General features: G+C 44.7%; 1 protein-coding gene across 3 annotated transcripts in view; it reads right to left on the bottom strand.

The window, feature by feature from the left end:
• The window catches only part of BIN3 (bridging integrator 3), a 46,331-nt gene extending 22,283 nt beyond the window's left edge, over positions 1-24,048 (bottom strand). For 2 of the 3 annotated variants that reach the window (XR_005020194.1, XM_036854364.1), the window contains exon 1: positions 23,946-24,048. Coding sequence is in view for 1 of the 3 variants with exons in the window: in XM_036854364.1 (XP_036710259.1) it covers positions 23,946-23,953 (8 nt within the window). In the remaining 2 variants the exon portion in view is untranslated. The remainder of the gene's footprint in view (positions 1-23,945) is intronic. The other variant, XM_036854365.1, reaches the window with a different exon arrangement.
• Between the last annotated feature and the right edge of the window lie 2,567 nt (positions 24,049-26,615).

Raw genomic sequence — 26,615 nt, 5'->3', positions numbered from 1 at the left:
ATTGCAAAGGTGAAGGCAGGAAAGGCGAGATGCAGTACTAGTAACAGTCACTACAAACCTTGTGTCTTGAGGAGCTGCGAAGTCAGAGGTTGCAGGCTCACCTGGACAGCTATCATCCTTGAAAACATGCCTTTAAAAAACACCACAAAGCCCACTATCATCTGCAGCAGGTGCTTCCCTACTTCTCTATAGAGAGACAAACTGTGGAGGGCTTCTTGTGGGGCTGGGGAGAGATGACAAATTGTAGGGGCACTGAGGACCAGTCAGGCTGGGTTATTTCCCGCGAGAACTGACAACATCTAAAGAAAGCTAGCTTGGAGAAGAATCTGAATCCAGCTCAAGTCTGCCTTGAACTTGCTGGCAAGCCCTGCACCTCAGGTTCTCCACTTGGAAATGGAAGAAGGCGTGGCATAATGGAAGGAAGGTCATGGTCGAGGAGTCAAACCCTGAGCGCTAACCCCGCCTCCACCCCTGAGGAGCAGGCTGCCGGGCGCCGGGACTTAATTTCCTACTCAGTGAAACAAGAGGGTTAAACTGGGTAATCTAGAAGCTTCCTCTAAGCGCTGAAAATTCTACCATCCTACAGTTCTGAGAATTAAAGAAGCCACAGTGCATCCCAACAGCTACAGAAATGCAGGCTTCTCCCACCAAGGTAAGCGTGAGTTAAGCCTCCCTGGCTGGGATCAGCTCAGGGGAGAGCCCTGAGGGTGCAGGTGGGACCCCACTCTCACTGCTCTCCTTCCAGTGCTCAGGACCAGTGGTCCCTTCCATTCAAACCTCCCGCTCCCACTGCTTCCCCCCCCCCTCCACCAGGCCCCTCACTCCACACCCCCCTCTCCCAGAGCCTGGCTTCTCTTGGCCCATACTGACCAACACTGCTGCTAAGCCCAATGGTGTAATTAACCACCGATAATAACCCCAGACAACGATCTGGTTGAGAGGCTGGGCCAGCCTGAGTCACAGCAGTTTAAATTTAATTTCTGGAGGACATCCTGTTTATTGTTAACCCAGCCCCGTAATTTGGGAGTGTTAACCCTTTGGGGGCCGGCTGATTCACGTGGCTTCTGTAAACAAATAATCTCTGGCTATGTAATTACCAGGGGAAGGTAAGCTATGGAATTGAAAAGGAAAGAAAAAATGAAATTGCCATTTCCCTCTCTCAGACCTGAAGAAGAAAGGTTAAGGGGAGAGGAGAGCCTTAGTCCTCTCCCCCTCCCCCCAGTTATTTTTGCCCAAATCAGGGACTCGAGTTGACTGACACAATGGTTTTGGACAGTGAGCAACTGCCCGCAAGGACCATTTTGGTGACAGTGCAAACGAGGTCCTGGTGGCATTGCGAAAAGACTGATCGGGCTCTGTGTGAAGCATGTTGCCGTATAAAAAGCTCTGGACCAGGAATCAGAAACCCTGGTCTCCGCCTCTGACTAGTTTCTTAAACAAACTATAAAACAAAGGAGCTGGACTAGGTAGCCCTCTCAGCTTATCTAAAACTTGAATTCTAAACTGAATCTCCATTCCGAGAACGTGGCGAGCAGGACGAGCATTCTGAAGAATCCTCAGAGCCGTCTTCAAAGTGATTCCAACGTGGCGTCTAGTACTCCAGACTAGCTACAAAGGAATTAGGAACTTAGATTCCATTATTTGTGGTGCCACAGCCTCTCTCTAAATCTTAATTTAGAAGCACAGTATTTTTAGAGCTGCAAGTTACCATAGAAATGTTTCCAGTTCAACCCTCTCATTTTGGAGATGAGGAAGCAGATCTGGAGGGGTTCAGTGACTAGCCCAGGGTCATTCAACAACAGGACCCAGAACAAACAATCAGGGTTGCGATTTCTTGTCCAGTTTTCTCTCTACTACTCAGAGTTTAATACTCTTTCACACAGATATGTCATATGTATTTGAAGGAACTAGGAAAAAAAATCATCTGGTCAAAATACCTAATCTTAAAATACTATGGAATTTAGAAAGGGTTCATTGTTAAAAGACTGGAAATGAAAGAGGACCGTGTTATCAGGAGAAGGAGGCTGGTGCTGAACTGGGTGCTTCTGCACAAATGAGAGGCTGTGTGAACTGTGTAGAAGGAACCAGGCCTCTGTAATCTCACTGCAGCTACTGACAATCACCTATAACTTTATCATATGATTCTGATTAGTTTTCACCTCACCTCTTCAAAAGCCATCTCCCTGCCTGAAGAATGCCTTAAAAAAAAAAAAGAAAAAAAAGTAACTTTTGATTTGAAAAGTTTTAGATTTACAGAACAATTGTAAAGACAGTACCTAACTCCATATATCCCACACCCAGTTTCCCTTATTATTAACATCTTATATTCGTATGGCATATTTGTCACAATTAGCAAACCAATCCTGAAATATTAAAGTCTACACTTTATTCAGATTCCCTTAGTTTTCACCTAACGTCCCCTTTAAGTTCCAGGATCCCAGCCAGGTTGCCGCATTCCATTTAGTCATTAAGTTTCCTCAGACTCCTCTTGATATTTTCTCAGACTTTCCCTGGTTTTGATGACCTTGACAGTTCTAAGGAGTGCTGGTCAGGTACTCTATAGAAATGTCCCTCAACTGGGACTTGCCTGCTATTTTTCTCACGACTAGACTGGCGTTACAGGTTCTGGAGGAAAGGAGTGAAGTGCCATTCTTGCCACATCATACTGAGGGTTTGAGCTATCAACCCGACTTCCTACTGCTGATGTGAGTCTCGGTCACTGGGCTGAAGCAGCCTTTCCCAGGATTCTCCACTATATGGTCCCTTCCCCTCCCCCCCGCCTTTGGAAGGAAGCCACTGGGTACAGCCCACACTTAAGAAATGAGGAGTAATACTCCACCTTTTTGCGGGCAGAGTATTGGCATAAGTTATTTGGGATTCTGTATGGGAGATTTCTGTTCTCTATTTATTTATTCAGTCACTTATAGCAGTATAAATGCATCGATATTTATTTTATATGGATTATAATCCAATCCTACTATATTTTGTTGCTCAAACTGTTCCAGCTTTGGCCACTGGGAGCTCCTTCAGCTGGCTCCTGTCTTTCTGACATACCCACATCAGTGTGTGTGTGCGTGTGTTTTGTTTAGTACTTCCTTGTTTTCTGGACTATGAGATGCTCCAGGCTTACCCTGTACATTTCCTGAGCCAGCCCTAGAACTGGTCGAGGAACTTCCTAAACCAGCAGTCACTGTGCCTCTATAATATGGTCTCACCCCGCCTTTTAGTTTCCCTTCCCATTCACCCAGTACAACTACTCTGATTCAGCCAAGTGGCTGTTCATTTATCCCCGAAATCTAGACGCCTTAGAAACAACTTCCTGTCCCAAAGTGGGAGGTCCATTTTTTAGTGCCAACATGTCATTAATAATTTCATCAGGACAAAAGGCATAAAACTTGGACTGTCCAGGGCAACTGGGACATATGGCCACCCCACCCAGAGGGAACCTTTCCCTTCTCCTGGCTTCATCAAAGCTGCTCTGAGTCCCAAACCTTGCTTACCTTCTTCAAAATGTCTACGCCTTTATTAGGCATTTTAAAATATTCTACCTTTTACAGTTGATTACAGTTCATCTCTTTAAAAAGTAAAACATGCTCAACAGAGAAAACTGGAGAAGTACAGAAAGCTTAAAAGGGAGAGAAGAGAGGGAGAGAGAAAGACAGAGAAGGAAAAGAAAAAAACCCCAAACAGCCCTCAGTCTCATATTGAAAAGATAACCAAGGTTAATATTTTGGTGTTAATTATACTTTAAACATTTGCAGAAAGAAAAAAACCTGAAGCAGATATGCCAAATGTTAGTAGTTAATTCCGGGTGGTGAGAATATGATTACTGTTTTCTTTTTTGTACTTTCCATATCTCTCAAATAAACTGAAGAAAAAAAATCCCTTAAGTTTTTTTCCTTGACTATAAAAATAACACCTGATCAGTGTCAAAAACTTGGAAAACCACAAAGGACAAACACACACACACAGATACAAATACATAAAATCCCAGAGAAAAAGTAATACCCCGAATTTCAGTGTGTACAGCATATGCATATTTACACAACTTTTAAAAAATAAAGGAAACATATATCAGGAGTGTTTTTATATGCCAATATACAAGTTTTCATCAGCCTCTTAAGAGCTACCTAGTATTTCATTAATCAACTGTATCACTAGTTTTCTTTTTGTAACCCACATGGCTTATGTATCATTTCAACTGCCTCAAGTTTTTCTTCTATTATAAACAAAAACCAAGGGCTAAATCTTTGGGTACATCAAGGATTAGTCACATAGGATAAATTCTTTTTTAAAAAATAATTAATTAATTAATTAATTGCTGCATTGGGTCTTCGTTGCTGCACGCGGGCTTTCTCTAGTCGCGGCAGGTGGGGGCTACTCTTCTCTGCAGTGGGCGGGCTTCTCATTGCGGTGGCTTCTCTTGTTGTGGAGCATGTACTCTAGGTGCGCGGGCTTCAGTAGTTGTGGCTTGCAAGCTCTAGAGCACAGGCTCAGTAGTTGTGGCACATGGGCTTAGTTGCTCCATGGCATGTGGGATCTTCCTGGACCAGGGTTCGAACCCATGTCCCCTGCATTGGCAGACGGATTCTTAACCACTGTGCCACCAGGGAAGTCCAGGATAAATTCTTAGTATTGGAATTGCTGGGTCAAAGGATACATGCAGGTTCAAGGCTTTGATTCGCTTGCCAAATTGCCCCTGAGACAGACTGAAACAGTTTACATTTTTTAAAGGGTTGAAATCATTTACCACCAGCCCCAGGATTTTTTTCCTGTCTTAACGTTTACCTTTCCATTTTGTACATGCGTGTGTTTAATGTACAGAGGCTTTTAATTAGTATGAAGTGAAACTGCCCAAATCTTTTTCCTTTATGATTTCTTCTTTTGGTGTCATACTGAGAAAGACCTGTCTCTTCCACTCCAACACAGAAAAATTTCACCTAGACCTACTTTTTACTTTTATGATTTCCTTCTACTAATCTAAGTTTTGCTCTTATCAAAGTTATACATGTGCATAGTTTAACAAGGCAACAATGTCTGCTAAGTAAAACATGAGGTTCTAGGCTCCCCTAAACTCAATTCCCTGTGATGAGCACTTCTAATGTGGATGGTTTTGTTTTGTTTTTGATACGTACTTTTGCATCTCTAAATAAAAATGCGTGTATTACCACCCTGTGATGATTAGGTTTTAGGCCCTAGCTATTGACTCTTTATCTTGGAAGAGGAAGATTTAACTAAACAAAAACACACACCTCTTTTGGGTCTTCACCCCTATTACCCAAAGGCACATTTGCAACTCTGCCTTCTCAGTAGAGGTATACTGTGATCTGGTTAGAGCAATGTGAAGTACACTACTAGGAACAGAACATGGTTTGTTTTCCTTCCTGCACGTGGCAGCCAGCAGACCGTTCAGCTTCAGCCAAACCTTCAGGAGACTGCGGAATTCCCAAGCCAAAACCCCCAGCTGAGCCACTCCCAAATTCCTGACAATCAGAAACTGGTATTATTGTTGGGAGGCACTAATTTGTGGGGTAATCCGTTCCACAGCAATACAGAACTAAGAACACTGCACAAGTTTCCCTAAAAATAATTTTTCCTTTTCTTTCATATGCTTAATCTTCTAGATGTTTATCCCTAATCCTCTCTCAGTTGTCTAAATCTACTCTTAATACATTCATGCGTATCAGGTGTCCTATCATTTTCCCTTCCTGAAGCAGTCTCTACTGGAGCCTTGGACCTGCTCGGGTCTGGACGGGCTGCCTCCACTCTGGGCTCCCCTGTCACCATCCTCACAGGGATTCCTTCTGCCTCTCTCCTAGGATCTTTTCCACCTGGATTCCGTGTCTTCTCCTTTCTTGGTTTACTCCTCATCTGGGTGGAGAAAAAGTGTGAGGGAGATCATTTTTGAGACTGCGCAACCCAAACTCTTTTTATCCTATCCTCACACGAGTTAGTTTTGACTGGGTATAGAACTATAGGCTGGACGTGATTTCTTCCAGAATCTCAAAGGCACTGCTTCACTGGCTTCTCATTTCCCAGTACCGCTGTGGTGGTGAGGTCTGAAGCCAATCTGATTCCCAACCTTTGTATGTGACCTGCTTTTTATTTTCTTCATGCCAGCTTCGAGGGTCAGATGTGTGTCTCCCGTGGTGCAAAATTTCACAACGATGTACCTTGTGGTCTGTTTTTATCCATTGTGCTGGGGGATACACAGGACTCTTTCCAGTTGGCAATTTATAATCTTTAGTTCTGGGATTAAAGGAAACTTTGTTGCTATTGACCATTCCCCCCACACCCATTTTCTCTGTTTCTTATTTCTGAAATTCTTATAATTCTGATGCTGACCCTCTTTGGCTGGTCCTCTAATTTCTCTATTTTTCAATGTTTCCTTATCTTTTAATATTTCTAAAGAGTTTTTCATTTCTGCTGCCATGTTTTTAATTTCCAATAGTTCTTCTTAATTTTCAGGATGTCCCTTTTTGTTTTTTTAAATGGTACCCTGTTTTTATTTCTTGGACGCCTTATCTGAAAATCTTAATGAGAGCTTTGAAAAAAGTTTCTTCTTCCTTTACAGTCTCAGTTTCCCTTCAAGTTGCTTTCTTTGTTTGTTTTAGTCTCCATTTTTCATATTAAACATGTCCCTTGGATGAGTGGTAATTCTTGGTTGTCTTCTCCAATATATGACTGGGGACCAAAAGGCTGACTAGAAGCTGTGAGTACAAGAATAATGTCTGTCTATTGTGTAGGATGATCTGGCTGAGAAGTTTTGTGGGGGATCCTTGATGCCAGTTTGTACTCTTTTCTCCAAGGGAGGTAAAATTCCCTAGAGAAGATTCTTCCGCTGTCTTGCACTAGGAATAAAGGCCCAGCTCACTGTTCTGGGAGCTGAGTAGAAGAGGCCGTGTGTGTGTGTGTGTGTGTGTGTGTGTGTAAGAGGGTGTGTCAGCACTCCACATGCATTCATCCACTTCATCCTATGAAGTCCTGCCCTCACCTGTGCTTGAAGCGGATCTGGGTTTTGTGGGCCTGAAGCTTACACAATTTTGCATGCCCTTTAAAAAAAAGAGATTACAAAACTGCAAATATAAAAATAGGCCTGAAAGTGCATGTTTATTTAAACAGAGAAAAGAGCATTATAAATTACAAGTTATAAAAGCTGACAAATAACATGAACATCAGAAAATCAAAAATAACCTAATATTTTTATTAATCATCTGCCTGACACACCTTTATATTTATTTCTCCACATTTTTTTGGCTGCATAGTCTATGATTGCCTCTTCATGTGACACAGAGTTGATAAATCATTTCCTTAGAGAGAAAAGACAGATAATTCAGCCTTTTCTCTAGTAGCGTTGATTGAAATTTGTTTCCTATTACTGACAGTTTAGAAAAGCTTTTTTTTTCCAGCTTACTGGTAACATATAAATATAATATAAATTTTAGGATTGTTGTAAAATTTAGGAAAATCTCATGTTTCTCTCATAAATAAACTGTAAGATTTCAGGCCACATTTCAAATTTTCTTGTACAATGACTAATCTTAAATGCTCTCTGAATTAATGAGAGCAACTGGTCTGTTACTGATGTCCTAGTAGGAGGGTATGAGTTTTATGTTATATTTGTTATGTCTTTCATGTTAAATCCACTGGAAATTTAAATGTTTTAGCAATATGTTCATATGATTTGCTCCTCCTCTTCATTAACTAGATCATCAGATAATCATCACTCCTATCTAAAACTGATCTTATTTTCTTAATGAATTACTAGCTTTTGGTACAATGTGACAATGTTTTGTTACACTTTACATGATTTCAGAATAATATCTATTGATTTCATTCTCACCTTTGTCACTTTTGTTTTGTGTTCTACTTTTATCCAATTTTTCTCTTAGCTATAAAATACATTTGAAGATGATCAAAAAAGGTATCCTTTGTTTGTTTCCAACTCAGGACTCTAATATCTCACTTGTTTTATGTTTTCCAAAAATGTCTTTACAAACTGAAGTCAAAACAGCATACTCCCAATTCAACAACCCCCTCCAATCCTGTCCCATCCCAAAAAGGGTCTAGGCTACTCCAAAGCTGCCTGACATGAAGGGTAGTATAAAGAAGAAAAAGAAGGACCTAGAGATTGTCATACTGAGTGTAGTCAGACAGCGAAAGACAAATATCATATGATATCGCTTATATGTGGAATCTAAAAAAATGGTACAAATGAACCTATTTACAAAACAGAAATTCAGAAATTGAGTCACAGATGTAGAAAACACCCTTATGGTTACCAAGGGGAAAAAGAGGGGGTGGGGTAGGGATAAATTGGGAGATTGCGATTGACATATACACATTACTATATATAAAATAGTTAGCTAATAAGAACCTATTGTATAGTGCAGGGAACTCTACTCAATATTCTGTAATGCGCTATATGGGAATAGAATCTAAAAAAGAGTGGATACATGTATATGTGTAGCTGATTCACTTTGCTGTACAGCAGAAACTAACACAACATTGTAAATCAACTATACTCCAATAAATAATTAATTAAAAAAAAAAGGAGGAAAGGAAGGCAGAGATATTCTTAGCTGAGTGCAGTATAAATACATTTTCAAAGTTTACAGAAACACAGGATCATTTGAACACATGGCTAGGGTTCCTTCTAGGGCCCTGGACAAGATCCATGTAAGCGAGGGGCCCTGAGGCTTAAGCTTTATTAGTTTCACACAGTAAATCCACTTCTGTGTGTCCTAGTAGAGAAACTCCCTGCTTCACACTCTCCAGGGGTGGGGCCTCTTCATTCTTCTGCTAGGGTGAGGTGGGGACAGTGTTCCGTGAAATGGCGTTGGGGAGGAGATAGTAGCACTCTCAACTTATTCATAAGCAGCTTTCAACCAATCCTCCTGATCTGAGTGTTCGGCTTCCGCCCACTTCTAGAGGTACCTAGTGTCACCAGTTCCTGAACCTTTGAGGATTCTGTGATGTAAGTTCTTGGTTTTCCTAAATGCCAGTTCACGATCTGGCTTTCTGGGAACTGCCAAGTCAGTTACCCCATGTAACTGCATTCCAATCCCCAAATGCTGTCAATGTCTCTTCTATTCTCCCTGAATTGGTAGGTTTATGACTTAAAAAAAATCACCTCACTGTGCTTCTTGTGGGATTTGTGGGGGAGATAAAACTAGATGTACATTATTATACATTATAATGTATAATGTGTTATACATTATAGATGTATATGTATTATATTATTATATACACCTAGTTTTATCTCCCTCACAAATCCCACAATTTGTCACCTTTACTCAGAAACTGCTTTATTTATTAATTTTAAATAACAACTTTACGAGATGTAATTCACATACCATAACATTCATCCTTTTAAAGTGTACAATTTGGTGTTTTTGCTGTATTCACAGAGTTGTGCAACCATCACTACAACTAATTTTATTTTTTTTGGCCACGCTGCATGGCTTGCTGGATCTTAGTTCCTCGACCAGGGATCAAACCTGCTCCCTTGGCAGTGAAAGAGCAGAGTCCTAACCACTGGACTGCCAGGGAATTCCCACCACTAGCTAATTTTAGAACATTTTCATCACCCAAAAGGAAACCCCATATCTATTAGCAGTCATTCACCATTTTGTAGTGTAGTAGAAAGACACTTTCGGTCTCCATGGATTTGCCTATTCTGGACATTTCATATAAATGGAATTATATAACGTGTGGCCTTTTGTGTCGGCTTCTTTCACCTAGCAAAATGTTTTCAAGGATCATCCCTGTTGTGGCATGTATCAGTGCTCCAGTTCTTTTTAATCACTGAATAATATTCCATTGTATGGATATACCACATTTAGTTTATCCATTCATCAGGAGATGGATATTTGGGTTGTTTCCATTTTTTTGTATTATGAATAATGCTGCTATGAACATTTGTTTTTGGGTGGACATATGTTTTCATTTCTCTTGGGTATATATACCTAGGGCTGAAACTAGTGGGCCATATGGTAAATCTAGGTTAAAGTTTTTGAGAAACTGCCAGAATGCTTTCCAAAGTAGTTGCACCATTCTATATTCCCACCAGCATTGTATGAAGGTTCCAATTTCTCCACCTCCTCACCAGTACTTGTCACTGTGTCTTTTATTTTAGCCATTCTAGAGGGTATGAGGGCATCATTGTGGTTTTGATTTGCATTTCTCTAATGATTAATGATGTTGAGCATCTTTTCATGTGTTTATTAGTCATTTGTATATCTTCTCTGGAGAGACATCTATTCAAATCGTTAGCCCTTTTTAAAAATTGGTTGACTTTTTTTTTTTTTTTTTTACTGTTGAGGTGTAAGAGTTCTTTATATACTCTGAGTACAAGTCCCTAATCAGATATATAATTTGCAAATATTTTCTCTCATTTGTGAGTTGTTTTTTCATTTTCTTAATGGTGTCCTTTGAAGAATAAAAGTTTTAGATTTTGAAGAAGTCTAATCTATGTTTTCTTTTGTTGTTTGTGGTTTTGGTATCATGTCTAAGAATTCTTTGACAAATCCAAGGTCATGAAGATTCACCCTTATGTTTTCTTCTTAGAGTTTTATAGTTTCAGTTCTTATATTTAGGTCTTTGATCCATTCTAATTTTTTTATATGGTGTAGGTAAGGGTCCTACTTCACTCTTTTGCATGTGACTATCCAGTTATCCCAGTACTGTTTGTTGAAAAGACTATTCCTTCTCCATTGAACTGGCATCCTTGTTAAAAATCAACCGACCGGGGCTTCCCTGGTGGCGCAGTGGTTGAGAATCTGCCTGCCAATGCAAGGGACACGGGTTCGAGCCCTGGTCTGGGAAGATCCCACATGCCGCAGAGCAACTAGGCCCGTGAGCCACAACTACTGAGCCTGCGCATCTGGAGCCTGTGCTCTGCAACAAGAGAGGCTGCGACAGTGAGAGGCCCACGCACCGTGATGAAGAGTGGCCCCCGCTTGCCGCAACTAGAGAAAGCCCTCGCACAGAAACGAAGACCCAACACAGCCAAAAATAAATATAAAAAAAAAATTAAAAAAAAAAAACAACCGACCATCAGTATAAAGGTTTATTTTTGGATTCTCAATTCTATTCCATTGATCTACATATCTATCTTTATTGCTAGTACCACATTGTCTTAGTTACTGTTGCTTTGTAGTAAGTTTTGAGATTGGGAAGTGTGAGTCCTCCAACTTTGTTCTTCTTTGTCAAGATTGTTTTGGCTATTCTGTGTCCCTTGAATTTCCATATGAATTTTAGTGGTTTGTTTTTTATATTTAAATCTTTACTCCATGTAGAGTTTGAGTGTATGGCTAACCAGTTGTTTTAACTGATTTAAAAAATAATCCATCTTTGGGACTTCCCTGGTGGCGCAGTGGTTAAGAATCCGTCTGCCAATGCAGGGGACATGGGTTTGAGCCCTGGTCCGGGAAGATCCCACATGCCACAGAGCAACTAAGCCTGTGCGCCACACCTACTGAGCCTGCGCTCTAGAGCCCGCGAGCCACAACTACTGAAGCCCACCCGCCTAGAGCCTGTGTTCCGCAACAAGAGAAGCCACCGCAGTGAGAAGCCTGCGCACTGCAACTAGAGAAAGCACGCATGCGGCAACAAAGACCCAACGCAGCAAAAATAAATAAATGAATGAGTTAAAAAAATAATCTATCTTTGAAAAATCATTTTATCAGCATTAAATACTTCTGTTCTATATCATAGATCTGTCTATTCTTTTGCCAATAACACGAATTTAATTATTTAGGTTTATAACAGCTCTTGATACCTAGTAAGCAAATCCCTTCTCATTACATTTCTTTTTCAGGTAATTTCTTGGCTATTTTAATTTTGTTTTCATATTTAAGATGAAATTCAAAATCATCTGCTGTGTTTCCCCTTCCAAATCAAGATATTAATGACTGAAAATACATTATATTTATAGATTAACTTTTGAAGAACCTACATCTTTATAAATATTAGGTTTGCTCATTCAGGGCCAAAATATTTCTTTCCAGTCATTCAAGTCTTTTTATTATGTCCTTTAGTCTTAAGAGTTTTTTTCACATAGGTCCTCTATATTTATTTAGTTAAATATTAACATCCAGAAGTAACACTTATCTGTGAATTTTTTTGCCCTACACATGGTCTTAGGTACATTCCATGGAATTTTATATTTTTGGTTATACTATAAATGGATTCTCTTTTTCATTTCATCTTCCTAGTACACAGGAAAGCTACTGGGTGTTAAATATTTACCCTACAACCAATCACCACAGCTATACACCTAACCTACATAGCCCAAGAAATCTGGCTGGGAAAAAAAAAAAGAACTAATTGGGTTTTCCAAGTAGACAGTGATATCATTTGAAAATAACTGTAAAATTTCCCTCTTCTTCCCCAATATTTAATACCTATTTTTGTCTTGTATTACGGCATTGGCTAAAAATTGCAGAAAAATGTTTCTAACTTCAGTAAGAATACTTCAAGTTTGATCTTTCACTATAAAATACGAAGAGGGCTCCTGGTTTATTTAGGAGGCTAATAGTAAGGAAATATTTTTCTGTTTCTAGTTTACTGAAAGATACAAAGACTGCATTTTTGAATTATATCAATGCCTTTTCAGCATACATTTGGTGGACCAGTTGGTTCTCCTACGACCTAGTGCTGTGACGAACCGTGTGAATACATGTCCTAAGACTGAGCCATTCTTTCATTACTGAAGTGAGCTCTGCTTGGTAAAAGGTACAGGTTAATTAACTTTGATGTGCATACATCTTGCTTTCTGATTATGACACAAAAGCACCTCAAGGGTAGGGACTCAATGTTATGCTTCTCTGCAACTCCTGCCAAGTGCTGTACTAGGCACAGTGCTATTTTCAACCTTTTACTGAATGAACAGTCAGTAAATATGTATTAGGGGCCTCCTTCATGCCTAGCACTACGCGAGGTTCTAGGGATATCAGGATGAATAAGGCAGACTCATTCTATGATCTCATAGAGCTTATAGTCTGGCTTCATACACATAGTAAGCAGGGAATGAATGATTAAATGAATGAGTAAAATGAGTCTATTGGCCCAGGGGCCCTATCAAATACCATACTCTGAGTTAGGGTTCCTGAAGAAAGCTACTCTTACATCAGGCTACATAAAGGACAAAGAAAGGTAATATCATTGTCCTTGGTCTCCCAATCCTTACCTGAGTAAAATAAAACCTAAAAAGGCATCACCAGCTACAAGTACCAGCCTGGGTCAAGGGAAAGTAAATTCAGCGGAGACCAAGAGAATGGAGCTGGCCTTTGGCACTGGCAGTAAAGCCTGGTGAAGTTATCAGAGTATGGGTCAAGGGAAAACATCTTCAAGAGCCTGAGAGGAAATATGAAAGGAGAAGAGTCTCCTGGGTTTATTCTCAGGCTGCCAAATAGCAAATGTACTCCACTCTGCCAGAGAAAGAGCCAGAAAACTGGGGCAGGTGCCCTGATGGAGGGATCGGATTCTCCGCCACTGAAGTGGTGAAAGATGGTGAGACGAAACAGCAAAGCAACTGCACGTCAACTGACTCTTCTGCCTCTTCTTCTCCTTGACCTCTTGATTTCATCCTGCGGTCTAGGCCGCCGCAGGAGCACAGGGACGTCCTCAGGAGAAGTAGCTGCTTTGGCAAGTGTGCGGCAAGACTGACAGCATCAGAGCATCTCAGAGCAGTGCTGCCCTGGCACGGCTGGGGCTCTGGGGCAGGGGGCGCTCACCAGGCTTCCAGACTTGTTCCTCCTCCTCCTCCTCCTCACAGCTTTCCGCAGGGCTCTCCCCCTGGAATCGGGTGGGTAAGTAGAGATCCAGAGAGGAGACTGGGCTTGCTCCCCAGAGAATCTCTACGTTCTGGAAACCATCACGAAGGCTGTGAGCTCCCGGCCCCTGGAGTAGGATTCTTCACTTTGTTCTGCTTGCCATTCCATAAATATGAGCACCAGAGGGCAGGAGGAGGGATATTTTGGTCTCGGCAACAAGATGGAGAAAACATTTCTCTCAGCCCTACCCTTCTCCAACCCCCAACGTGCCCCACCTCAAAAAAGAAAAAAAAAAGTTCTATGTGTACAGAGGGAAAGGGGGGGAAGAAAAAGGGTTCTATTTTCTTTCACAATAAAGAAAAGTCAACAGGATGTTCTCCAAAGCTACAAATATACTTTTTCAAACAGTAAATATCTCTATTAGCAGCATGATGCCAGTTGGCTAATCCTGTCTGTCTCAGGAAAACCTTTCCCCAAAAACTGCTCTTGGGTAATGTCTATTTACAAAACCAGCTCTTGTGCGTTTTCGATTTGCTAGGTTTCTCAATCTTTTGTTTCCCCACCCCCTCCACTGCAAAGGCAGAGACGAGAGGCAGGCCCAGACGGCATCTGGGTGGGGATCCCCCGTCACCCCAGCAGATCCCCCGAGCCCCGCCTTCTTTGGAGAGTCCTCCACTCCATTACCAACAACAGTTTACAGAAGCTAAGACCTACCCCCTCCTCCCTGGCCTTCACTGGGCCTGCAGAATTTGTTTCTACTGAGCCTGAATGGGCCGAGGCCTGGCCCGGGGGTGGAGAGAACCCTGGAATGATTCAGTCTACCCCACCCTGTATCGTCCCGGTATCTCCAGCTGGGCAAAGATCACAGTTTTGGGGGTGGGGCGTGGGGGGAGGGGAGGGAGGTGAGAATGAAGGGAGGGCTGAGCAAAGAGTAGGAGGCAGCAGATAGTGGCTGAAATCCTGGCTCCCCGGGGAGTGGTCTGGGCCTGAGTCACTGTCTCGGCAAGAGCAGGAAGGTGGGCGAAAGGCAGCAGCTTCTGCAGGCTGGAAGGACAAGCCCCTCCTCCCCCATCCTTCTGTCACTCTATCCTCCGGTCGCTGCCTTCTCTGGTCTGAGGCCCCACCAAGGCTACCACCACCTTGACAATCGGAGAGAGAAAACAGTGGGCCCGGGCCAGGGCAGGGTTTATGGAGAGTCAGCTGGCTCCGGCGGAGCAGCTGCTTGCTGGATGCCATCCTCTCTGAAGGGCCAGCTGGCCACAATGCCCGGGGCCAAGGAAAGTTCAGCCCAAGCAAGGACGTGAGAGACCCCATCAGAAGGGGAAATGGCCTGAGCTGTGAAGGATCCATTTCCAGTGCCTAGGACCATAGCCTCTCCAGCCCCACCTCAGTCCTTCCCCTAAATTAGCTGGATCCCGAACCAGAGCACAGAGAACACCACTCTCGCTTGCCACCAGTCCGAGGAGGTATGTGTGTGTTTAAAAATAAAAGGCACGACTCTGTGACTTGGCCGATTTGTTACTTGACCAGAACAATGGCCCAGCTCAGCTGTGATCTCTCCTTCCCCACGCTCCCCGGGCTGACCTCTTGAAAAGGAAAGACAGAATGAATCACAGAATGTTGAGTGAGATCATCCAATTAAAGCGACCATTTATCGAGCATCTACTATTGCCAGTTTCTGTGCTAGGTGCTTCCGATATGTCAGCTCATTCAAAGTGCTGCCCTCCCGTATTTCACCCAAGAGACGGCGCACTGGATGAGGGGGTGGACTGTGGGGCCAGGCTGCCTGGGTTCAAGATCTGGCTCTGCCAACTGCCAGCTCTGAGACTTGGACAACTTACCTAATTTTCCTGTGTCTCAGTTTCCCTCTCTATAAAATAGGATCATAATATACCTATTTTATAGGGTCGCTGTGAAAGCTAAATGAGCTTAATCTTTAAAATCGTTCCCAGCCTACAGTAAGCAGCCTGGGAGTATCTGTCGTAAAGACGATGGTGGTGGTATTTTGATGTTGATGATCAAACTGAGGCCCAGATGGGAGACTTGCACAAAATTACACAGAGGTAAGTATGGTCAGGAAACCTGAAATGGTTGTTTTCTGTTTGGGGAGCACGCAGTAGTCCCTACCATAATCACCACTACCAGGTCCAAGTTAATATATTTGCTTAAAATTGAGTGGTGACTTCCTCGTGAGTAGCAAAGGGATTTGTGACACAAGTTTGGAGGCTGATGGAGCATCCAAAGGTCAAGAAAAGAGAGGAAGGAAGGCAATTCAGGGAGGTGGTTTGGATTTTTTTTTTTTTTTTTTGGCAGCTCTTTAAGAAACTCCTAATATTTGACAGACAAGTTACTACCTATTCTCATTCTAACCTGTTAAGAAGAGGTAGGAACTCGGTTTTCCCATTTTATAAAAGGGAATCAGAAGACATTTGGAGGTGAAAGGTCTTGTCCTGCCTACTGAACAAGCCAGAGAGAATCCTCCTATGGCCTGACTTCCACTCTGATGGGTTCACAGTGGCTGAGGGCAGACAGACTCTGAGAAGCACCAGACCAGCTGAGGCAGTAGCTCTAATCTCATTCTCACTTCTGTCCCTTAACAACCAGGAATCTTTTTTTTTTTTTTTTTTAAGAATAGCTTTATTGCTTTGCCAGGCAAAGGGGGACACAGTGGGCTCCTGCACTCGGAAAGTATGTGTCCCAACCCAGGGGAGTCTGGTGAGGAGTTTTATGGCAAGGGTTCAAGAGCGGGATTGCTGGTAAGATTAGGGGGTGTGCGGGGCCTGTACTCCTTTAATCTGGTCTCAGGTGACCTTTTTTTTTTTTTTTTTAAACTTTGGGTTTATCTATTTATTTATTTATTTATGGCTGTGTTGGGTCTTCGTTTCTGTGCGAGGGCTTTCTCTAGTTGCGGCGAGCGGGGGCCACTCTTCATCGCGGTGCGCGGGCCTCTCACTATCGCGGCCTCTCTTGTTGCGGAGCACAGGCTCCAGACGCGCAGGCTCAGTACTTGTGGCTCACGGGCCTAGTTGCTCTGCGGCATGTGGGATCCTCCCAGACCAGGGCTCGAACCCGTGTCCCCTGCATTGGCAGGCAGATTCTCAACCACTGCGCCACCAGGGAAGCCCCCAACCAGGAATCTTAAAAAGAGCTTTCACTCCACCGTTTCCTCTTCTCTGTTGAAGGTTTGGCCCCCAGAAGCGGAAAGAGGGCTGGGATGGAAACCCACTTCTAGGCCCGCCTGCCTCGGTCATCCCCAGCTTTTGGCCACAGGAGGCAATAATTCTCCTGCTATGAGGTCAGCCTTAGCCATGATACTGGTCAGGCTAGGCATGACGATAGTTACAGAAATATTGGAAACACTCAGAAAATTATAGAGCAGAGCACATATAATAAATACTCATGTACCCACCACCTAGCATTGTCAAATTCTAACACTGAGCCATACTTGCTTCAGGTCTTATTCTTCAAGCAGTACACCAGCACAGATACTGCTGAAGCTCCCTGAGTGTTCCAGCCTGATCCCATTTCCTTCCTTGCCTTCCTCCTGTTATCCTTGAGGTAACCACTACCCCAAATTCAGTGTTTACTAATCCTATACTTTTGCTTCATAAGTTTGAATCCATAAGCACAACATAGTGTTGTTTTACAGATCTAAACTTTATACAAATAGTACAGTATTGAATGTATCATTTCCAAACTAGCCTTTTACGTTGGGCCTTATGTTTCTGAGATTTGCCCCTGCTGATACACATGGCTCGACTTCATTCATTTTGACACTGCATATTTCGCTATGTAATGATACCATGTTTTATTTTCCCATTCTTCAGAGGCTGGACATGTATAAACAATGAAGCAGCGGACATTTCTGCTCAGGTCTCCTGCTGCACAGGTGCAGAAGTTTCTCTGGGTGAGGGGTAGGCCCATCTTTGACTGTGTGAGGTACTGCAAAATCTCCCAGCAGCTGTATCAATTCCCCACCCCGCCACCCCACTCAGCGGATGCCAGTTCTCACTGCTCCTCATCTTCAGATACTTGGCATTGCCAGGCTAAATTTACCATTTTTGCCAGTCTGATGGCTGTGAAATGACATTTCATTTCTCAATGTTGGTTTAACCTGCTCTCCCTGATTACTAATAAATGGAACACCTTGATTTAGGCTTTTGTCCACTTGGGTTTTCTTTTCTATGTAAAGTGGTTGGCGGCTTTCAAATCTATGCAATAAGTTCTTATGCAGAACCAGCCAGCTTTCTTTACAGCCGCCCCTTCTGTATTCCTTATTTATAACCAATGACAAACAACCAAATAAACAACACTATCTTTACCTGGCTGGAGTCACAGGTATGAGCTTCTAGTCTGAATATTTGTAATAAACTCCTAGGTACACCCATCCCTCACCGATCATTTACACTGCTACACATCATTCCGTTGTAAACATCTATCAAAATCAGTCATGAAATCAACTGAAGTGGGTCATTCTTTAAAAAACAAAATAGAACATAGTAGAAAATATCTGAGTGCATTGTACCCATACAATGTGAAACTTATTTCGTGTGTGTGTGTGTGTTTGTGTGTCTGTTGATATCAAAGGCATTTCTGACTGCAAGCTGTGGTCAAAAAACTTTGGAAGCCACTGTCCAAGGTACCCCGCCCCCAACTCTATTCTTTCTCTTTTCTGAGTTATCCTGCAGACCACTGCCAAATTAACCTGACAAAAATCATTGCTTTTGCCCTGCCACTTCCCTGCTCAAAAACCTTCAATTTTCAGAAGGCTAGGCTCAATTTCAATTCCTCAGCATGGCACTGAAAGCGCTTACAATATGGCCCCAACCGGAGTGCCAGCTTTCATCAATGAAGCTTCTACCCAAATCACTATTTACTAAACCCAAGCTGGCCTCCTGACTGCCTGCCCCCAACACTCCTCACGCATTCTGTCTCCACACACCTTTTTCACACCATTCTTCTAACCTGCACCCCCCCCTCCCGTTCCCCACTGCAACAGGTCACGCTCGCTAAGTCAAGTTTCAGTTAAAAATCACATCCTCTGCTTGAAGTCTTTCTTGATGCTGCCACAGGGATGTTTAGCGATCTGCTGTCATTCTTGTGAAACTCTGGTACTTTCCATACACCGGCCGAAGACAAGGATGGATTCTTAAAGCATTTTGAATGTCTCCCAGTGTTTAGCACAGGCCCTTGTACATTAAAAACTGTTCGATATGCATTAAATCAACAAAGATTCATTGAGCACTATCTGTGTGCAACAAACTATACTGGGCTCTACTTAATAGATTAGCCACCAGAATAATGGTTTTGGGAGAACAACTTTAATAGTTTAACTGCCAATTTGAAAGCTACCTCAACACATTTACTTAAAAGTATAATATGCAAGAAAACACCTTTGACTACGAAGCTGTGGGACTCAAGGTACTTGACTCTTTCCAACTACTCCAAAATCAGGAAAAGGTCCCTTCCCCCCTTGTTACAAACGGCTGAAAGAAGAGTTTTACATTTGTTCCCAAAACAATGTTGAATATAGAATCTCATGGGCTCCTCATGGGGTCCCTGTCTTCTAGGCATTACTATGATCTTTACACAGGAGGAAGAAGCTTGGGGAGAGCCTGGCCTGTCCAAAGTCACAGAAGCAAGTGATAAGGCTGCCCCATGCAGGGAGGCCCCAGAATAGGAAGAAGCTGAGATGGTCCAGAATACCTGGAGGTCTGCAGGACACAGGACTTCCTCTATCACTTTACCTGTGAAAACTGGTCACTTCCTGTAATTCACTACCAACCTGGTGATGTCAATACGGCCTAGCAAAGTCAGACACCTTCCTTTGGGATCCAATCAGCTTGGGAATGGTCTTCGACTTTCCTAATGTTCCTGTTTAAGCACAGGGAGTACTCAGGAGATGCAGGCATCAGTTCCAGTTCTGCCAGGTGAGTGAATTCGGATAAGTTGTCAAAGGGAGATAATCAGACCTGAACTGCAAACTTCAAAGGGTAGATGTGGGGATGATATCAGAGAATGGATGGGAAAGTAATGTGCAAAGTTAAAAGCACTATATGAATGTAAGATAGCACTGGTGATGCTAGAGGGAAAAGAGCCTCCACCGAGAAAATGTTTGCAATTGCACGGATGGTCCCCTCTGACCCAGCAGTTTACCGTCCTTTCTTTATATTCCATCCACTTCATTTGACGATTACCAATTAGGTACCCACTATGTGCAAGACAGTATGTGTACACACAGATGGAGACGCTGTAGATCCTGCTCTCACGGACTTTACGTGGGAGAGAGGCGCACGTTTGTGATGCGTGGATAGCGTGGGAGTACTACAAGAGAAGCACCATGGAGTTCGAGAATAAAGGAGTCTGGGTGGGGGATGGGTGGGGAGGGGAGGGCAGAGAACTGAGACAGCCTCAGAGAGGCTCGGAAGCCACTTCTTCATGTTAACAATAGCACGCTTAGAGGCTCTTCACTTCAGGAAGTGGCCAGTAGCTTTTGCACATTCTTATCTTAAATTTTTTCCTGAGTGAAGGCAAGTCAGTAAATGGGAATAAAGTCCTCATTCATACATTCAGTAAACATTTACTGATTGCCGGGAACAGCGCTAGGGATACAGTGGTGACCAAGAGACAGCCTCTGTTTTCAACAGCTCATGGACTAGTGGGCTGACTGAAAAGTAAGCCAAGAATTCAAGTACAGATGCTAACGGTGGTCAGAGGAGGGGCACCCCACTCAGCTTGGCAGGGTGTGGGGGGCCGTTCAGGGAAGACCCTCAGAGGAGCTGAAGCCCGCCCTGACTCTTGAAGGATGAGTGGATGTTGGCCTGGGGGATGGCGGGTGGGGAGGTGAGGGGAGTAAAGGGCATTTTGGGCAGGGGAACGGCACGTAGAGAGGAGCAGGGGCACGAGAGACCAGGAAAAGCTTGGACACAGGAGTGAAGGGGGACAGCCAGATCCAGAAGGGCCTTATAAGCCATGGCCCAGAGTTAGGCCTTTATCCTGAAGATGATGGGGAGGGTATACATGGTGAGAACAGGAAAAAAAAAAAAAAAAAAAAAAAGAGATGTTTCCTGAGGAATACCAATACTTAAGGGGCAGAAGAGCCCAGAAGAGTCAGAAAAAAAAAATAGCATCCGCAGGGTTTCCATTCTTTTCACAACAGGTCTGGGTGACAAAGTATCAGCTGAGCTTATCCATTCCATGTCATAATTGGAGAAAACAAGACAGAGGAAGATCAGATGCCTAACCAGGCCACACTGTGAATGAGGGAACCAGAGCCTGAACTCAGCACTCCAACTCCTACCAAATTTATCTGCACTGACTTTAATTTCCTTCCTTCTGAGTCAAACTCCTGAACCTCTAGGTATAGGACGATTTCCTCCAGCAGTGCTCCTTTTTCCTCGTCACTGAAGCCTAAGATCACCATGAAGGTGTGTGGTTCCAAGGAAGGCTACGGGTCCTGGAGACAGCTAAGCAAGATTAAGGTCACTATCCTTAATTCCATTTAATTCTCCCTCCACACCATAATAAAGACACACACACACACACACACACACACACACACACACACACACACACAGCGAGAGAGGGGGTGACACGGAGGAGGAGGGGTAAGAAAGCAGCACTTGGCTTGGGGTCAAGACGTGGATCAGTGATCTGAGATGTAAACATCAAATGCCTTCCTCCGAGCAGAGCCCACCACTGGGCCACCTTGCTGAAAAGCAGACCGGTGGACGGATGGATGAGTAGATGGTACAGGAAGGCAGCAAGTGCCCACTAAACAAACAGGCGGTGGGCGGGCTGCATGCACTGAGGAAGCAGAGAACAAAGACCTCTCACTCTTCATGCAAAGTCCACAGTGTGCAAAGGGCACCAATATTGGACATTTCTCACTGTGACATTTTGAAAGCCCAGCCTAGCCCAGAACAATGGCTACCCTCTGGGGACCATGGGCCGCGTACCCTTAGGCCTTATTCGACGATGGCTGGCATATCCCATGTGCTTGGTGAACTTGACCTTGGGCATCAGCCTCCCATGACGGCTCTACGTCACTCTGGTCTCTTCCCCCACTGAGAATTCCAATCACGGATGAATGGATGGATTCATTCTGGGAGCAGGAAAACCACTCCAGGAGTGAATCAGAAGGACCCAGCCCTGGTCCCCTTGCCAGCCATTGAGCCAGGAACTGAGTGCAATTGTGTGCCCAGGCGCTGGTGCTGTTCCCCTCTCAGGGAGAGAGGGTCAGGGGCCACGCAAGAGATGACGTAGAAGCCCTCTAAGGAGGAAGAGAAAGGAACCTCAGCTTTGAGGGACAAAGCCACCCTTTTGGTTGTGACCCTCAGTCCAAGGAGGTGCCAAGATGTGTGTGTATTGTTAAATTAATTCTACTGGATAAAATCTCAGCTTTGGCTGGGCAGTTACTTGTCAATTTCAATTCTCTCCAGCCTGAAATAGGCTATTAGTTTTTCAGAAAAAAGATTTCTGTAAGACAGGTGGAAACAATGCATCTCAGATCACCCAGAGAATCCTCTACCTTTAGTGGTCTCTGCTCTACTCTTCTCCTGATTTGTGAAGAAAAGATCGATTCATTCTTAAGAATTGTAAATGCCAGTCTAGGCAATGTAAAGCACCTGTACTGTCTGCTTTTTGAGACATTAGGTAAGAGAACTCCAAAGATTCAAGATGCAGCAGGCAAGAAGACAGCTACATCACAAAGTAAAGGGACCCAGATTGATCCTTTAAGGAAGTAATTCCTCTAGGAAGGGGAATTGAAGGATTGCCACTATGCCCATCACTAACTAGGTTATAACAAGATGCGAAAGTTAGCTTTTTAAGGCTCCAGCCCCCTATCGGCCTCCTGGAGCAAAGGTGGAGGGAAAAGGAGCAGCTCCTGCTGGGGCTTGTTAGGGGATTGCTCGGGGCTGCCCTCCACGTGCTGGTGCTGATTGTCTGACATCTGTCAGTCAATCTTCGTCTAAGAAGCAGGGGGGAGGAGGGGACAGAAATGGCTTACATTTTACATTACAGAGCTGTCCCTGACACTGAATGACATCAGTTGTTTGTGGCCAGAGCTTAGTCTCCATTGATGGCCAAATGTGAGCTTGCAAGAGCCTTCCTAAAGAATATTCTACCATCTTCACGCGTTCATAACTAGCTAACGCATAACTAGTGCACTTTTCGTAAAGAAACAGGCTAGACTCTGAGGAGAGAGTGGCAAACGTGTACCCTATGCTAACGTAACTTGGATTCCAAAAGGACTGATTCATCTTGTACATCTCCGGGGGTCAATGCATTCATACAAGCACACTTTAGTTGGATGCCCTGAGGTTTGGGTTGTGGATATATAGGCCCTTAAGCCTGAAGGTAAGGTCCTTTGGGCAAATTGAGTCTTACAAAAGAAATCAACCATTGAACATTATCAAGTGTCTACTATGAGCCAAGTATCATACAGTTCCATAGCAACGCACGTGCCAGCTCTGGAGTTGTGACTACTACTCTGAGGCTTCCTGGCTTCTTTTCTCATGGCTTGATAGTTCCCATAACATTTAAACTTACTTACGTTAATTTAACAGCGAAAGCAATGAGTGGGTAAGGCCCCGAAAAAAAATTAGTCCAATCCCATACTGGGAGGGCGGGTGTGTAATTCTGGCCCCTTCCGAAAGAGAAGCAAGTTTTGTCTCTGAAGACTAAGTGGGGCAAAGGCTACTCATCTGAAAGCTAGGGGTTTTGATCCATGAACTGAGCTCAGACGGCCAGAGTGAGGGCCACCTGTTAGTGGTGGAGAGATGCCCACGGGGGAGAGAGAAGTGGATATTTCTCAACGGATATTCAGTAAAGGAGGTAACAGGGGCGTCCCTCACTTCACGCAGCTGAGAGAAGACGGACGGGACCGGCTCCTTGGAACAGAGTCAGGAAACAGACGCGGGATACCACTCTAAAGGGATCCCCCGCCCCACCTCCCGGTGAGGCCTGCCGAGAGCTGGAGCCTCCAGGAAAGCACCAGAGGAAGGCCCCTTGAACGACCCCACGGGCTGGGGCTAATCGGGCCCTGCTCCGGGGCGGAGGGTCCGCTGGCAGCGCGGGTCAAGGGACTCAAGTCGGACGGACGCAGGGCAAAGCGCATTGCAGGCCGGGGGCTCCAGCTGACCCCGCCGCCTGGGCCCCACTCACCAGCTCATGGTCCCGAACCTGGCCCTGCCGCCGGGGTCCTCAGCTGCAACTCGGTCCTGGGGGATCGCTTCCGGATTCAGCCAGTCTCCAGGAAGTGACGTAGGCCCCGCCCCCCTATGCCCGGAAGAGGCGGGTCTGGAGGGCGGGGCCAGATGCATTAACCCTTCCTCTGCCGCTTGCTTTCGCGGAGTTGCCCTGGCCAGCGACCCTCGCGCCTAGGCTTAGGGGCTCCAGAGGACTTAGCCTGTGGCAAGTCCACAGGGCATGAGGACCCCTGGGTGCGTTTTGTGCCTTAAACGCTGACTTGGTAAAATTCTCCTCCACGGACTACACGTGTTGCTTAACCGGGGATTGCCTTAGTTTTTCAGTTTGTAAAGAGATTTCTCATCCAGGGACAGTAGCAGTAATTAATTGTCTAGCGGGGACAGGGGCGAAAGGAGCGATGAAGGAGTGGGTGTGAGGGAGACTTACATTCACTGTATGGTCTTTTGTATCTTTTAAATTTTGTACCCTGTACATAGTTACCTGTTACAAAGAAACAAATGGATCTTTTCGCTCCTCCAAAATGGCACAGGGCTCTGAATGGAAATAGAATAGTGCTTTTCAGGTTGGAATGTTCTGTGGATTTACTCAACAAAAGAGGACAAAGAGTAAGGGTTGCTCCCAGTCTTCCAGTCTTCCAGTCTTCCCTCTGTGCTCCGCACTACAGAACCCAAATGATGTGAATGGTTCCATTTTTATGCTCATTCATTTAACACATATTCATTGTGCTCCTACAATGTGCCAGGCACTGAGCTAACTTCAAGGATACAACCATGAAAAAGCAGTACGGATCCTGCCCTTATGCCCTCCCAGGGCTACTTACCTGGAGGGAGAGATAAACAGGCAACTAAGTAATAATATATGATGGGAAAGAAAGTGCTGTGGCAGCCTGTAAGGCCCCCTGCCCCAAACTGCACATGGAGTTTTAGTGAAGGCTTCTGGGAGGAGCCAATGGGTAAGCCACGTCCTGAAGGCAAATCAGGCTGGCCCGGTGAGTCTGAGGGGAGGGCTGGGGAGGGTCCAGGCAGAGGGAACCTATGGTGGCTGAGAAGAGGACTGAGTTCCAGGCAAGCAGCTCACTTGCCGTGGGTCTTCCAAAATTCCTCCTAAGCTGTTCTGGGCCAAGTTGGCTTTCTCACCCTCCAAAACCTCTCTGCCTTAGAAGAGAGAGCAGCAGGCAGTGAGGCTGCTGGTAACTGCTGGGCCCCCAAGGGCCTTCTCTCTAGGAATTCTGCTTCAAATGAGCTTTAGTGTTATAAGGGATGCTTGGGGAGTAGTTAAGCTGATGAACTAGAGCAAAGAAATGTATAGTTTGTTCTGACCTCCCAGGGCAGGGTGGAGGGCTTGGCCAGGGGGAATAGGGGAGCTCAGAAAATTGTCCAGGGGAGGTAGTCTATCATTTATATTTTCTATTTCCATTCTTGAGTGGGCCCCCAAGCACATCACACAGATCAGCTTCATCACCATTGTTACCCCTCAGGAAACAGGCCAAAATGAGCACTAGAGCAGCCTTGAAGAGTAAAGAGGAAGAAGAGAAGTCACCAAAGGGCAGCTGGGGCAGAGACTGTGGGCAAAGGGAGGGACAGTCCTTGCTGCTTTGCACGGAGTGTGATGAATGGACGGAGGGTGCAGTGTGTTTATGAGGCTCCTGGAATTTCAGCGCCTGCGGATGGCTTCCCCACCTGCTTCCTCCTTTCCCCCTACTCTGTCTCCCCTAGTTATTGCCCCACAGTGCTAAAGAATTTCCAAGTGTTAACCTAGGCAACCGCCATAACCCAGGGCAAGTCTGTTTCAGGGCTGTGGGATGGAAACCACATCCTGCAGGGCAAGAATGATGAGTTCTAGATTAAGAATCTGGAGGAGTACTGGGCTCTAGTTCTTTGACCCTACAGCTGACAACTCCCATCTTCTTTCTGGGCCTTGGTCCCCTCATTTAAAAGATGAGTGGATGGATCACATCACCAAAGTCTCCAATATTTTGAGAATCCAAGTCAACTCTCTTGTTGACTCCAGAGGCCCTCAGGAAACAGGAGAACGGGGAAGGCATGTGAGATGGGGCCCGAACAGAGAGGCAAACCCAGAGAAGTGAGCTGGTCTGAGGAATCATGGATGTCTTGGAATGAAGCCAAACATACCTTCTGGGATGGAAGGATTCAGACTGAGGCCCTACTAAGGCTGTGCTGCTTACTTTCAACCCCAAACCTTTCATGTAGCCCGCAGGACTTTTGAGGGGACTAGGAAGAGTGCTGGCTTCCTGGGAGTCTGTAAGGAGAGTGCCTGCTCTGAGCTAAGCTCCGTCTCCTTACCTGTGGCTCATTGGCTCAGCTCGAGGCCTGCTGGGCTGAGGTTGGATGCTGGGCTGAGGCAGGCATCCTGCTATCCTGTGGACCCACAGGCTTCCCTCCGTGAGTGTGGCATGCCATGTATTGATTCCTGGGGAGCTGAGCATGAGGAAGCACAAACTCCTCCCACTGTTGGGGAAGACTCAGCGGCAGGGTCTCTAGACCCAGGGCTGGGAGCTATGTCTTTCTCTTCTGTAACCAAAGGACAGCACAATACAGGCTGACCCTGTCCCTTCAGCGGGTGGGGTGGAATAGAATACAAGCAAATTCAGTTTCTAAGTGGAAG

This window comes from Balaenoptera musculus, chromosome 6, assembly GCF_009873245.2.
Source record: "Balaenoptera musculus isolate JJ_BM4_2016_0621 chromosome 6, mBalMus1.pri.v3, whole genome shotgun sequence".
Classification (NCBI taxonomy): domain Eukaryota; kingdom Metazoa; phylum Chordata; class Mammalia; order Artiodactyla; family Balaenopteridae; genus Balaenoptera; species Balaenoptera musculus.
This window is presented reverse-complemented; position numbering and strand designations above follow the sequence as displayed.